General features: G+C 40.8%; 1 protein-coding gene across 4 annotated transcripts in view; it reads left to right on the top strand.

Moving 5' to 3' along the window:
* The window catches only part of DIP2C (disco interacting protein 2 homolog C), a 589,927-nt gene extending 577,697 nt beyond the window's left edge, over window positions 1-12,230 (top strand). For all 4 annotated transcript variants that reach the window (XM_027841054.1, XM_027841052.1, XM_027841051.1 and 1 more), the window contains 2 exons: window positions 40-163; window positions 11,884-12,230. In XM_027841054.1, the coding sequence (XP_027696855.1) occupies window positions 40-163; window positions 11,884-12,136 (377 nt within the window). In that variant the 3' untranslated portion in view covers window positions 12,137-12,230. The remainder of the gene's footprint in view (window positions 1-39; window positions 164-11,883) is intronic.
* Window positions 12,231-12,420: the final 190 nt, after the last annotated feature.

The following is a 12,420-nucleotide window of genomic DNA, read 5'->3' as shown; positions in this document are numbered from 1 at the left end:
ATACATCTACTTCTTTTCTCTTCTTGGTTCATAAAACAGAGCGCCACGATGCCCTCTACGTTGTGGGTGCATTAGATGAAGCTATGGAGTTGCGGGGAATGAGGTATCATCCAATCGATATTGAGACATCAGTAATCAGAGCCCATAAGAGTGTCACAGAATGGTAAGTAGGAAACTGTGGAGTTTGGAGCTTGCATTGTTATGAACTACAACAAAAACAATTTTTCCCCCAAGATGGTAGAATGTTCCTGCACACCAGACTACTCATCCCTACATAGAGAGAGGCAGAGTTTCTTCTCTTCACAGAAAAGGGAGCACCGGATTCCAGTCCCTCCTCAGACACTCACACAAAGCGTGTGACCCTAGGCAATTGAAACTCCCTGTGTCTCAATATCCTCAAATGTAAAATAAGGATGGCATTACCAACTTCATAGGGTTGTTAGGATGATCAAATGAGAAAATGCAAATCCTCAAGCCACCATATAGATACCAGATGATGTTATTCCCAAGAAACAAGCCTCTGCTTATCTTCTTGGGAAAAGCTATTAGATTGGAGTTGGGTAGGGGACCGAGCAGTGACCTCAGTATGGATCCATTCAAGGTCAGCACTATGGCACAAACTCCAGAGGGACAGCGTAGTGTAGAGCTGACCTTAGGAGTCAGAAAGGCCTAGGTTCCTGTCCAGCTTCTCACACACCAAACACACACACACGATCCTGGGTAAGTCACTTGATCCCTCAGTGTTCCCCCAGGTAGCTCTGTGAGGCTATAAATTGTAAAGAGGCAGGTGATCTGCCTTGTTTAATGAAAGAAAGTCCTCACCAAATGGTTAGAATTTCCTCACCAAACTTCTTTGGTTTTCCCTGCACTAAAGAAAATACAGGTCCATTAAAAAAAAAAAAAACAGTTAAGGAAAGTCATCCAACAATGAATTATTCAACTAACAGTCAATGCCATTTTTCGTTTTCATTTTTTACTTTGGGCAGAAAGGATGGGTGCCTTAACTTTAATAATCTGGAGCCAACACTATCCATTCTATTGAACCTAAAGCTTTTTTTTTTTTAAGTTCTCTTCATTTCCATCATGGTAAATGTTTTCTTGGTTCTAGTTTCTTCATTCAGTGTCAGTTCATTCACGTCTTACCATGCATCTCTGAATCTTGCCTCTTCCTTATTCTTTACAACGCAGTAATACAGGGTGTCCCAAAAGACTTAGAGCAGTTTTAAGTTATTACAAACTTTTGGAGCACCTTGAATCTCATGACATTCACAGGCCACAATTTCAACCATTCCTCAATCGCTGGGCTCCTGGTTTGTTTTCACACCTTTGCTATTACAAATATCGCTGCTTATTAATATTTTGGTACATCAGGGTCCTCTTTCGTTGATAAACTGGGATATTAATCCAATAGTGGGACCTGGGATCAAAGGGCATTAACAATTTGGTAACATTCCTTTGATGATTTCTAATTATTTTCCATAACTGTTGGACCAATTCATAGTTTTCCCTCTCTGTGATTTAGCATCTTTGTTTTCCTAACACCCCACGGATGCTGAATTTTTCTACCCTTTGCTATCTCTGCCAATTTGATGAATATAAGGTGATCCCTGAGAATTGTTTTCATTGCCTTTTCTCCAATCATTAGTGATTATGAGCAGTTTTCCAAATGGCCGCAGCAAAAGTACTCTGCCGTTGTAAAACACTGGTGGAAGTGAGCCTTAATACAATGACTGGGGAAGTCTTGCTGGGCCTTCATTTATAAACCTTTATTTTTCTTGGGGTTAATAACTTAACAGTAAAAAAGCATTCCCAGCTCAAAGTTAATATATTATGTTTTACCTGGAACTAATTTTATTTTTATTACAGTGAAAACTTCTTGGTAATGTCTTCCAGGAGGCCAAGTTTTGTTAGGTTTTGGAGGGAGGTTTTTGGCTTTAGGAAAACATGATAAAGAGGATTTTTAAAAATATATATGAGCTGTCACCTGGGGTCTTTTACGTTATGTGGGAAAATGTTGAATGTGGGGAAGGAGAGAACATGATGTCAAAATTTTGCTGGAGGTAATTGCAAAGGAAGAGTTAGGTGAATTTGACCAAGGACCCCCTTATTCCCTGCCAAAAAACAAACAAACAAACAAATGGAAAAAACAAATACCTATTTCAGATGCTCCCTGTTGTTGTGTGTGCAGTAAAGCAGCTTAACAGGTTACAAGTCCATAATGGAGCCTTGGCCCAGTTAAGTGCTTTAAATATTTACCTTCCCCAAAGGCTGGGGCTTTGGTCTATCTCTAGTCCATTTGATCAGGAGTGCCCTGTGTGCTAGTGGCACTTCATAAATGGTAATAGCCACGGTGGATGATTGAGCAGCTGCTTTTTTAATATTTGCATCTGTACTCCGTGCTCACCAATGTGATTAAGTAGTATCCCGGAGGTTAAGAGCTAAGTCAGCCAAGTTTGGTGGATTTCCCCATGCAGCTAACTTTTCCAGCCCAGGGACATCATATTAGAGCCTGATGATTAAATGGGGGATTCAATTTAATTAGGGATTTCCTCCTCCCCCTCCCCCTCCCCCTAGATCGTTTGGTATTAGCTCCAAGATCAAATGTAAAATACTCTGTTTGGCTTTTAAGGCCCTTCCCAACCTGGCCTCTTCTTCTTGTTCCAGTCTTCCTCTATGGCACTCTCCTCTACATGTGTTAGAATCCAGTGACGCTGACCTCCTTGCTCTTCCTCAAACAAGAATCTCACTTTTTTTTTTTTTTTTTTTTGGCGAGGCAGTTGGGGTTAAGTGACTTGCCTAGGATCACACAGCTAGTGAGTATCAAGCGTCTGAGGGAGTCTCACTTTTGCCAGACTAGGAAAGCCTAGTCTCCCTTCACGGTCATGCCATCCCTCCAAAGTTCCCTGCCAACTCCCTTGCATATTTCTTGTACGTACCTGGCTTTTGCTTGTTCTTTCCGTGAGTCCCTTAAGATCAAGGACCATGTTTTTGCCTTTCTTTGCAGCCTCCATGCTTAGCACCAGGCCTGGCATGGAGTAAACTCTTAATAAATGCTCGTTGACTGACTGATTGGTGGGAGCAGGGACACCAAGCCTCTCACCTGGGGCAGGGATTTAATAAGTTTGGCCTCCAAAGCACAGACACCTCCTTGTAGGGAGGTGTAGGGAAAAACAAACTCCTAATGGGAAAACTCTGACATCCCTGAGAAAGTCATTTCTTACTCTTGAGGACATCGGCACCGAGGAGTAGTAACTGCTTCTTTTGAGCCCATACATTTGTAGCGGGTATGCTTGTGTTCATCGCCATTCACAATTCAGTCACCAAGTATGTGTTTGGCAAAGCTAGAGTTTGAAGAGTAAACTGTGTAAGCCCACTCATCTAAAAAGGAAAACCCTACGAAGGGGATTCTCCTCCCTCCCTCCCTCACCTCCCTGCCAGGTTCAGGTTCTCTTGTTTTCTTTTAAAACAAACAAACAAACAAACAAAAACATTAAAGGTCAGTCTAGTCACTAGTTTCCTTTTTTGTTTCTAAGAAAACTTTTTCAACTTGAATATATTATCATCCTCCATATGTTTCTATCCAGTTTTTACAACAGCACCTAATTCCTCCATGAGGCTCTGCCTGTCTGGTATAGGGCACCCCTACGGTCAAGTTAATCGAATTCTATCCAACGATTTCTAAGGTTAAGTGTAGAAATAACTGATTGTTACTGGTGGAGTGTCCATTGACCTACAGAGATTCATCTTTGGGAGAGTGTAGATACATGCCACGAACATAAGGTTCTAGGAGTTTGAAAAAGATTCAAGATTCATCCTGATCTCTTTTCAGAATAAATCTGAGGCCTTGAGGGGCAGAGTAGGAGAAGAGGCTTTCTTCTTTCCCCCTCCACCCCCGGCCAATAACTGGGAAAACCCCAGCAAACTGAACCCTAACCCCTTCTTGCCCCTTCTAACTAGGTCTTTGTCTCTGAGGTCAAAATTCACACACACTTCAGGACATCACCCTCATGATATGTTGATCCTTTTTAAAAATGAAGGATCAACAACCTTTGCAATTGATGACTTGAGTTGAGAAATCTAAACTATCCCTGACATACCCAGCTCACCTCTGAGCACACACCTTCAATGTATCATAAGTCAACAATATTATTTATTGATATTAATTATGTTATTAATAATTATTAATACAAATAATGAATATTAAACACTTACTGGGAGTTACTCCTAATGCTAAGTGTTGGAGACACACCTTGATCCCTGTCATCAAGGAGCTTACATTCTAGTGGGAGAGACAATATTCAAATTACTATGTACATTCAAGAGATATACAGTGTAAAGGGAAGGTTATTATACTGGCAAGAGACTGGGTGGGGAAGACAGGGAGGGCCTCAGGCTTTTATAAAACAAACCAGAGAATGGTTCCAGCCAATCAAATCCCTTTTTCATAATCATATTTTTTTTTAAATTTGTATAATTTTGTCAGTTTCCCTTTTTCCTTTGCTTGTAAAGATATGGCCGAGAAGCAGAGAGATTGGTAATTTGATTTTCTCAAGCTGTACTTTGCAGGATGATCTCATTTGGGAAGGAAACATAGGGCTAAGTTTCCTTTTTTTATTTTGGACTCAGGTGGCCCAGATCCAAGTGAATTCAGGTTTTATAGGAGTCCTCTGGACTGCTCCACCATTTTGAACATTACCACTGTCATAGCAGTTGGAAAGGTTCTCAGGTGCCATTTTTGTCTGAGTAGGAACCCCCTCTGGCTTCATGAAAAACCCAGGTATGGGGCAGCTAGGTGGCATAGTGAATAGAGAACTGGCGCTAGAGTCAAGAGCGCCTGCTTTCAAATCTGGCCGCAGACACTTGATACTTACTAGCTGTGTGACCCTGGGCAAGTCACTTAACTCTGAATGCCTCACCAAAACAAAAAAGCCCAGGTATAAATGAATACCTGGTCTTCTTTAAGACTGTCAGTCAATAAACAGATTATGAGAAATGTGTTTTCTTTCTCTCCCATCTTTCCACCCCTTTGAAAATGAGACCTTTAAGGTCAACACACCATCCCCACCCCCAGCTGCTAGTGCTTTTCTCCACCTAGGTTGCCTCGTATATATGTTTTTGTGTGTATGCGTGCGCGAGCACACACACATACACACACACACTCATGCACGCATATTGCTCCACCATTTAAAATGTAGCTCGTTGGGAGAGGGACTGTTGGCTTTTGTCTTTGTATTCTCAGGGCTTTGCAAGATGCTTAGCACATAGTAGGTGCTAAAAAAATGCTGGTTCATTGCTAGTGTACTTGGTTACCCCATGAACATCAAATACCTGACCATGCAGTTAGGGCCATCATCTGCCAATGAGAAAGCTCTGTCCTTATTTCCCATCCATCTCCTATGTATGTAGACTTTAGGCCGCACTGTGCTCATCCCTTTCATTTCTGCTTAGAGGCAGTGGTGCCAAGAGGAATATATGAGCCTATATGTAACAGCCTCATTTGTGTTAATTATTCAGGCTAATAGTGATAACTAAGGAGAGCTAGTTTTTAATGTAGAAATTTAAGGTTTGCAAAGTTATCTCACTTGACCCTCACATCAGCCAACAATCCTGAGAGGTAGGGAACGTTTTAAAAGTGCTTTCTGATCTTAAGGGATAGTTTCTGTATAAGTTTCGTAGGGACTAGACAATGTTCTGTTGTTCCTAGGAGGAAAAAATCCCTCAACTGATGATACTCAGTACCCTCTCTAAAACTTAAGAGTCTTAGGGTTTCCTGAAACACAGAATAGAAGCCAGTATAGGTCAGAAGCAGGTTCTCTTGAACCCAGGTTATCTTGATTCATGAGCCAGTTATCCATCCCACTACACCACTCTACATCTCCATAACATGGATATTTGTGATTATTTTACTCCTAAAATTAAGTAATACCCTTTTGTGTCCTCATTTACTTGCAAATTTTGTGCAGTCTGCTAACTTTTCAGTTGTAATGATAAAGAATTAGAAGACCCTTTCATCTAGTGACTCTCCTTTTGGGGCCATACTTTAGAGCAGGGCTTCTCAAACTTTTCCCCCTTGTGACCGCTTTTAATTTGGGTAGCTTCAGTTGGAGTTAAATGGCCTGAGAGCATTCAAAGTGCCAGTTGCATTCAGAACCAATGCTTCGAGGGACAGAGCCAAGATGGTGGAGTAAAAGCAGTGACTTGCTTAAGCTCCCCCCCAAACCTCTCCAAATACCAGTAAAAAAAAATGGCTATAAACAAATTCTAGAGCAGCAGAACCCACAAAAAGACAGTGAAACAAATTTCCAGCCCAAGACAACCTGGATGGTTGATTGGAAAGGTCAATTGCACTGGACTGGGAGAAGAGGGCAGTGCAGCGTGGGCCAAAGACCAGGCCTCATCAAACCTGGAGCAGCCCTTAGGGGACTGAATCATAGACAGCTGTGGTGGTTTCAGGATTTCTCAACCCACAAACACCAAAAGATAACTTAGAAGGTCAATGGGACAGTTCTGTCTGACCCAGGTGAGAGAGAAGCTCAGTCCCAGCCCCGGTCCCTGTGCAACCTCAGGTTGGTGGCTGCTTCCAGAGCTTTCAGCCCACAAACTGATGGGGAATCAAGTGGCTGATCAGAGGGGGATTGCAGGTATCTCTTTGCTGGTCTGAGGCAGCATTCTCTTGCTTTTCCTGTGCTGGGATCTGGGCCACAGTTCTGGGTGGTGTTCCTAGGGCAAGGAGGAGCCCTGGCATGGAGCTTGTGGCAGCAGTGGAGAGGGAGTCCTCAGAGTTCCAAGGCAGAAAAGAGTGCTTGTGGTCACTCATAGACCAGAGTCCAGGCCAGGAAAAGAGTAAACACCTGGCCCTTGATCACAGCACCTTGGAAGAAATGAAAATTTACAGGTCCCTAGAAATATCTCTGAAAACAGCTGCACAAAACCCCTGACCTTGGGACAGTACATTCTCCACACTGGAAACAGACCCCTACCTTAACAAAGAGTCTAAAACTCAAGTAATTGGCTGGGAAAATAAATAAACAGTGCAAAAAAAGTCAGACCATAAAATCTTACTTTGGTGACAAAGAAGATCAAAACATACAATCAAAAGAAGACAACAAAGTCAAAGCTCCTACATCCAAAACCTTCAAGAAAAATATGAATCAATCCCAGGCTATGGAAGAACTCAAAAAGGATCTTGAGAAGCAAGTAAGAGAAGGAGAGGAAAAATTGGGAAGAGAAATGAGAGTGATGCAAGAAAATGATGAAAAACAGGCCAACAGCTTGCTAAAGGAGACCCCCCCAAAAAAATACTGAAGAAAATAACACCTTAAAAAAATAGACTAATCCAAATGTCAAAAGAGGTCCAAAAAGCCAATGAAAAAAAAAAGTCAATGAGGAGAATGCCTTAAAAAGCAGAATTGGCCAAATGGAAAAGGAAGTCCAAAAGCTCACTGAAGAAAATACTTCCTTAAAAATTAGAATGGAGGAGCAGCTATGTGGCACAGTGGATAGAGCACTGACCTTGAAGTCAGGAGGACCTGAGTTCAGATCTGGCCTCAGACCAAACACTTGACACTTACTAGCTGTGTGATCCTGGGCAAGTCACTTAACCCCAATTGCCTAAATAAATAAATAAGAATGGAGCAATTAGAAGCTAATGACTTTATGAGAAATCAAGAAATTGTAAAACAAAACCAAAAGAATAAAAAAATAGAAGACAATGTGAAATATCTTATTGGAAAAACAGCTGACCTGGAAAATAAGTCCAGGAGAGATCATTTAAAAATTATCGGACTACCTGAAAGCCATGATCAAAAAAAGATCCTGGACATGATCTTTCAAGAAATTATCAAGGAAAACTGCCTTGATATTCTAGAACCAGAAGGCAAAATAGAAATTGAAAGAATCCACCATCACCTCATGAAAGAGATCCTCAAATGAAAACTGCTTAGAATATTGTAGCCAAATTCAAGCCAAATATTGTAAGCAGCCAGAAAGAAACAATTCAAGTATTATGGAAACACAATCAGGATAACACAAGATTTAGCAGCTACTACATTAAGGGAAAAAAATTGGATAGATAGATAGATAGCTAGATAGATGGAACAGGGTGAGTTGAATATGAAGGAATGATATCAAAAAAATAAAATTAAGGGGTGAGAGAGGATTGTACTGGGAGAAGGAGAAAGAGAGAGGTAGAATGGGGTAAATTATCTCACATAAAACAGACAAGAAAAGGCTTTTTACAGTGGAGGAGAAGTGGGGGAAGGTGAGAGGGAATGAGTGAATCTTATTCTCATCTGATTTGGCTTAAGGAGGGAATAACATACACACTCAATTTGGTATGGAAATCTATCTTACCCTACAGGAAGATAGGGAAAAGGATAAGAGTTGGGGGTGGGGGATGATAAAAGGGATGGCAGATTGAGGGAGGAGGTAATCAGAAGCAAACACTTCTGAGGAAAGACAGGGTTAAAAGAAAGAATAAAATAAAGGGGGGTGGGGGGAGGGTGGGATAGGATGAAGGGAAATATAGTTTGTTTTTCACGACATGACTACTATGGAAGTGTTTTGCATGACTATACAAGAATAACCTGTATCAAGTTGCTTGCCTTCTCAATGAGGGTGAGTGGGGAGGGAGAAAGGGAGAAAATTTGGAACCCAAAGTTTTAAAAACAAATGTTAAAAATTGTTTTCACATGCAACTAGGAAATAAGATATAAAGGCAATGGGGTATAGACATCTGTCCTGCCCTACAGGAAAATAGAAGGGGAAGGAGATAAAAGAAGGGAGGGTGGTTATAGAAGGGAGGGCAGATTAGGGGAAGGGGTATTCAGAATGCACGCCATCTTGGAGTTGGGAGAGGGGTGAGATGGGGAGAAAATCTGGAACTCAAAATCTTGTGGAAGTGAATGTTGAATACTAAAAATAGATAAATTTATAAATGTTTAATAAAAAAAAAAACTAATGCTGCAATGAAGTTGCATGATGGAGTATGGGCAAGAGCTGCCAGAACTGCCTCTGATTCATTATGCCTTTGATTTTGAATTAGTTTTTGGTCATTGTGCATTCAGAAAACTTTTACTGTTGCCATATTTTTCTCCACCCCATATGGGGTCATGACCCACAGTTTAAAAAGCACTGCTTTAGAGAATGTTGCTTAACCAGAGCATTTTCCCCTGTTAAAACGCAGAACAAGATATCCATCTTCCTTAAAACTAAGTCAGCAAAGCATTAACCTGGAGCAGATTTTTATGACTAAGTTTTATATTGCTTGGGGGAAAAAAAGAGAGAGAGAAGATAATTAATAATGCACATTATAAATTTCTACATTTCAGGGTTTAGTAATTTGATTTTCTCAAGCTGTACTTTGCAAGATGATCTCATTTGAGAAGGAAACATAGGGCTGAGTCAGCTTTTTTTTGACTCAGATGGCCCAGATCCAAGTGAATTCAGGTTTTATAGGAGTCCTCTGGACTGCTCCACCATTTTGGACATTACCACTGTCATAGTAGTTGTAAAGGTTCTCAGGCGCCATTTCCATCTGAGCAGGAGCCCCCTCTGGAGCCTCCCAGATAAGTGGTCCCCCAGCCATTGTTTGAAGACCTTCAGGTAGAAGTGATATAGTGGGCACATAATCAGGAGGGACCTGACTCTGAACCTGAAGATCAATGGGACTTTGAACAAGTCTCTGGTCTTTTCTCTCAAACCCTTTTTTTCTATAAAGTGGTAATAACAGTGTTCACACTGCCGTGAAACTCAAGTGAGATAGTGTGGAAGTGCTTTGTAAAATTGCTCTATAGAAGAGGTCCTTAAACTTTTGGGAGGACCAGGTCCCCTTTAAAAGTCTGTTGAAGCCTATGGACTTTTTCTCAGAATAACAATGTTTTGAAATTTGTAAAATAAATAGAGTTATAAAGGAAACCAGATAGCTAGGTGGTACCCTGAATAGAATGCTGGACCTGGAGTCAAGAAGACCTGAGTTCAAATCCTGCCTCAGAAACTATCTGTGCAACCCTGGGCAAGTCACTTAACCTCTATTTGCCTCATGTTTTTCATCTGTAAACTCAGGATAACAACAGCACCTACTTCCCAGGGCTGTTGTGAGAATCAAACCAGATATTTGTAAAGTTCTTTGCAAACATTAGGGACAGCTGGGTGGTGCCCGTGGATAAAGTTCATGGCGTGAAGTTAGGGAGATTCATCTTCCTGAGTTCAAATGTGACCTTAGACCCTTACTAGCTATGTGACCCTGGGAAACTCACTTCACCCTGTTTGCCTCAATTCCTCATCCGTAAAATGATCTGGAGAAGGAAATGGTAAACCACTCCAGTATCTTTGCCAAGAAAACCCCAAATGGGGTCATGGAGAGTCAGACAGGACTGAACAATTGCAAACCTTAAATCACTGCATAAATGTTAACTAAATACAGACATATAGACACACACATATATAAAATAAAGATGTAATTTTTTTTTCACATTCAAATACATAGATCCCCTGAAGTCTATCCAGATCCATTGGAGGCCTGTAGACAACAGGCTAGGAAGTCTTGTAGAGTTAGATTTAATGTGAGAATTCTTTCCACAAAAGAAAAACGAAACCAGTCTTTAGCTTGATCCTAAAAAATTAACTGCCTGAAGCTCATAAAGGTTAAGTGACTTGCCCAGGGTCACACTATGCCACATTACATCTCTAAGTGCTACTTAAATACAGGGTATTGTTATTAGTATTGCCTAATAAAAAAAAAACAAAAAAAAAAAAACCCTGTTCTGATGCCTCATTGTGTGGCAAGGAGGCAAGTCTGTGTGCTCACAGGCTTGTGGCTGTAGAAGACCACCAAGCTGGATAATGGATTTCATGTTTTTTGCCAGATGACCAGCTTGGCTTATTTTGGCTTATTTCCTGCAAAAGTCACCTCAAGAGCTATGTGAAGCATTTCTTGATCTCCCCCACTGCTAGTGTAAATTACCTTTGATTTATGCCAAAAACTAAAATAAAATTGCTCAATTGTTCATACTCTTTGATCCAGTGACCTAATACTGGCATCTATACTCATCAAGGAAGTCAAAGACAGAGTATTCATAACAGTTTTTCTTTAGTTGTAGCAAAAAAAAAAAAAGGTGCCCATGGATTGGGAAGTAAATGGCTGAACAAACTGTGGCATATGAATGTTAATGAAATGTTAACTCTGCTATAAGAAAAATTTTAAATATGAGGAATTTATAGGGGGCAGCTGGGTGGCACAGTGGATAGAGCCCTGGCCCTGGAGTCAGGAGGACCTGAGTTCAAATCCAGCCTCAGACACATAATACTTCCTAGCTGTGTGACTCTGGGCAAGTTGCTTAACCCCAATTGCCTCACTAAAAACATGTGTGTGTATGTGTGTGTGTGTGTGTGTGTGTGTGTATGTGTGTGTGTGTGTGTGTGTGTGTATAGATGAAGAATTTATGGAAACACAGGAAGACATGAATTGGAAAGTGAAGAATGCAGAACAAGGAGAAAAATGTTACTACCATCACATAATTTAAAAGACCATTAAAAGGCAGCAGAACTTGGATTAATTACAGTAACTAATCTTAGTCTGGGAGAACAGATGACGGAGCAGATTTTCCTCCTTTTAGAAGCATGGGGGAGGGGAGTGGGAAGATAAAGTATGTGGGAGAAATGTCATAAATGCTATCAGATGTGGTCTCTTTGTTGGTTGTACTTAACTATTTATTTTGTTACTAGGGAGGGTTCAGTGGAGAGAGGTGGGGGTGGTATAACAGGAAATGTCAGTGACAAAAAACAAAAATAAAAGGTATATATTTATTGTATATTTATATAATATGTATATTTTTTAACCCACTCTTGTCTACCACACTAATGATTTGTCTTCTTTCCTCCTAGTGCCGTGTTTACTTGGACAAACTTACTGGTCGTCGTGGTTGAGTTGGATGGCTCAGAACAAGAAGCCTTAGACCTGGTTCCCTTAGTCACGAATGTGGTTCTAGAGGAACATTACCTGATTGTAGGCGTGGTGGTGGTGGTGGACATTGGTGTCATTCCTATCAACTCCCGTGGAGAAAAGCAGCGTATGCACCTACGAGATGGATTTTTGGCAGACCAGCTAGATCCAATTTATGTGGCCTACAACATGTAGTTTTGTCCCTTTGGCTTCCATGGACTTTACTAGAGATGTATACATTTTCCTCAGTGTCCACTAAAAATGTGCAGAGAAGCGAGGGTGATGCTCATCAGATTGGAACTGTTTCTGTTATTGTGGTGATGATGATGATGATGATGACTTTTCGAAGCAGTCACAATTGGCCAGGGAATAAAATGTGAAACGTGTTTCCTTTACCACTAAATTTTTAGCTCAGAAGGACTTTGGGATTACTGCCTTTGGTTTGATGGAAAAACCCATTTTAAAACTTTTTTTTCTTT

The sequence above is a fragment of the Vombatus ursinus genome, unplaced genomic scaffold (assembly GCF_900497805.2).
Source record: "Vombatus ursinus unplaced genomic scaffold, bare-nosed wombat genome assembly UNPS02014852.1, whole genome shotgun sequence".
NCBI classification, from domain to species: domain Eukaryota; kingdom Metazoa; phylum Chordata; class Mammalia; order Diprotodontia; family Vombatidae; genus Vombatus; species Vombatus ursinus.
This window is presented reverse-complemented; position numbering and strand designations above follow the sequence as displayed.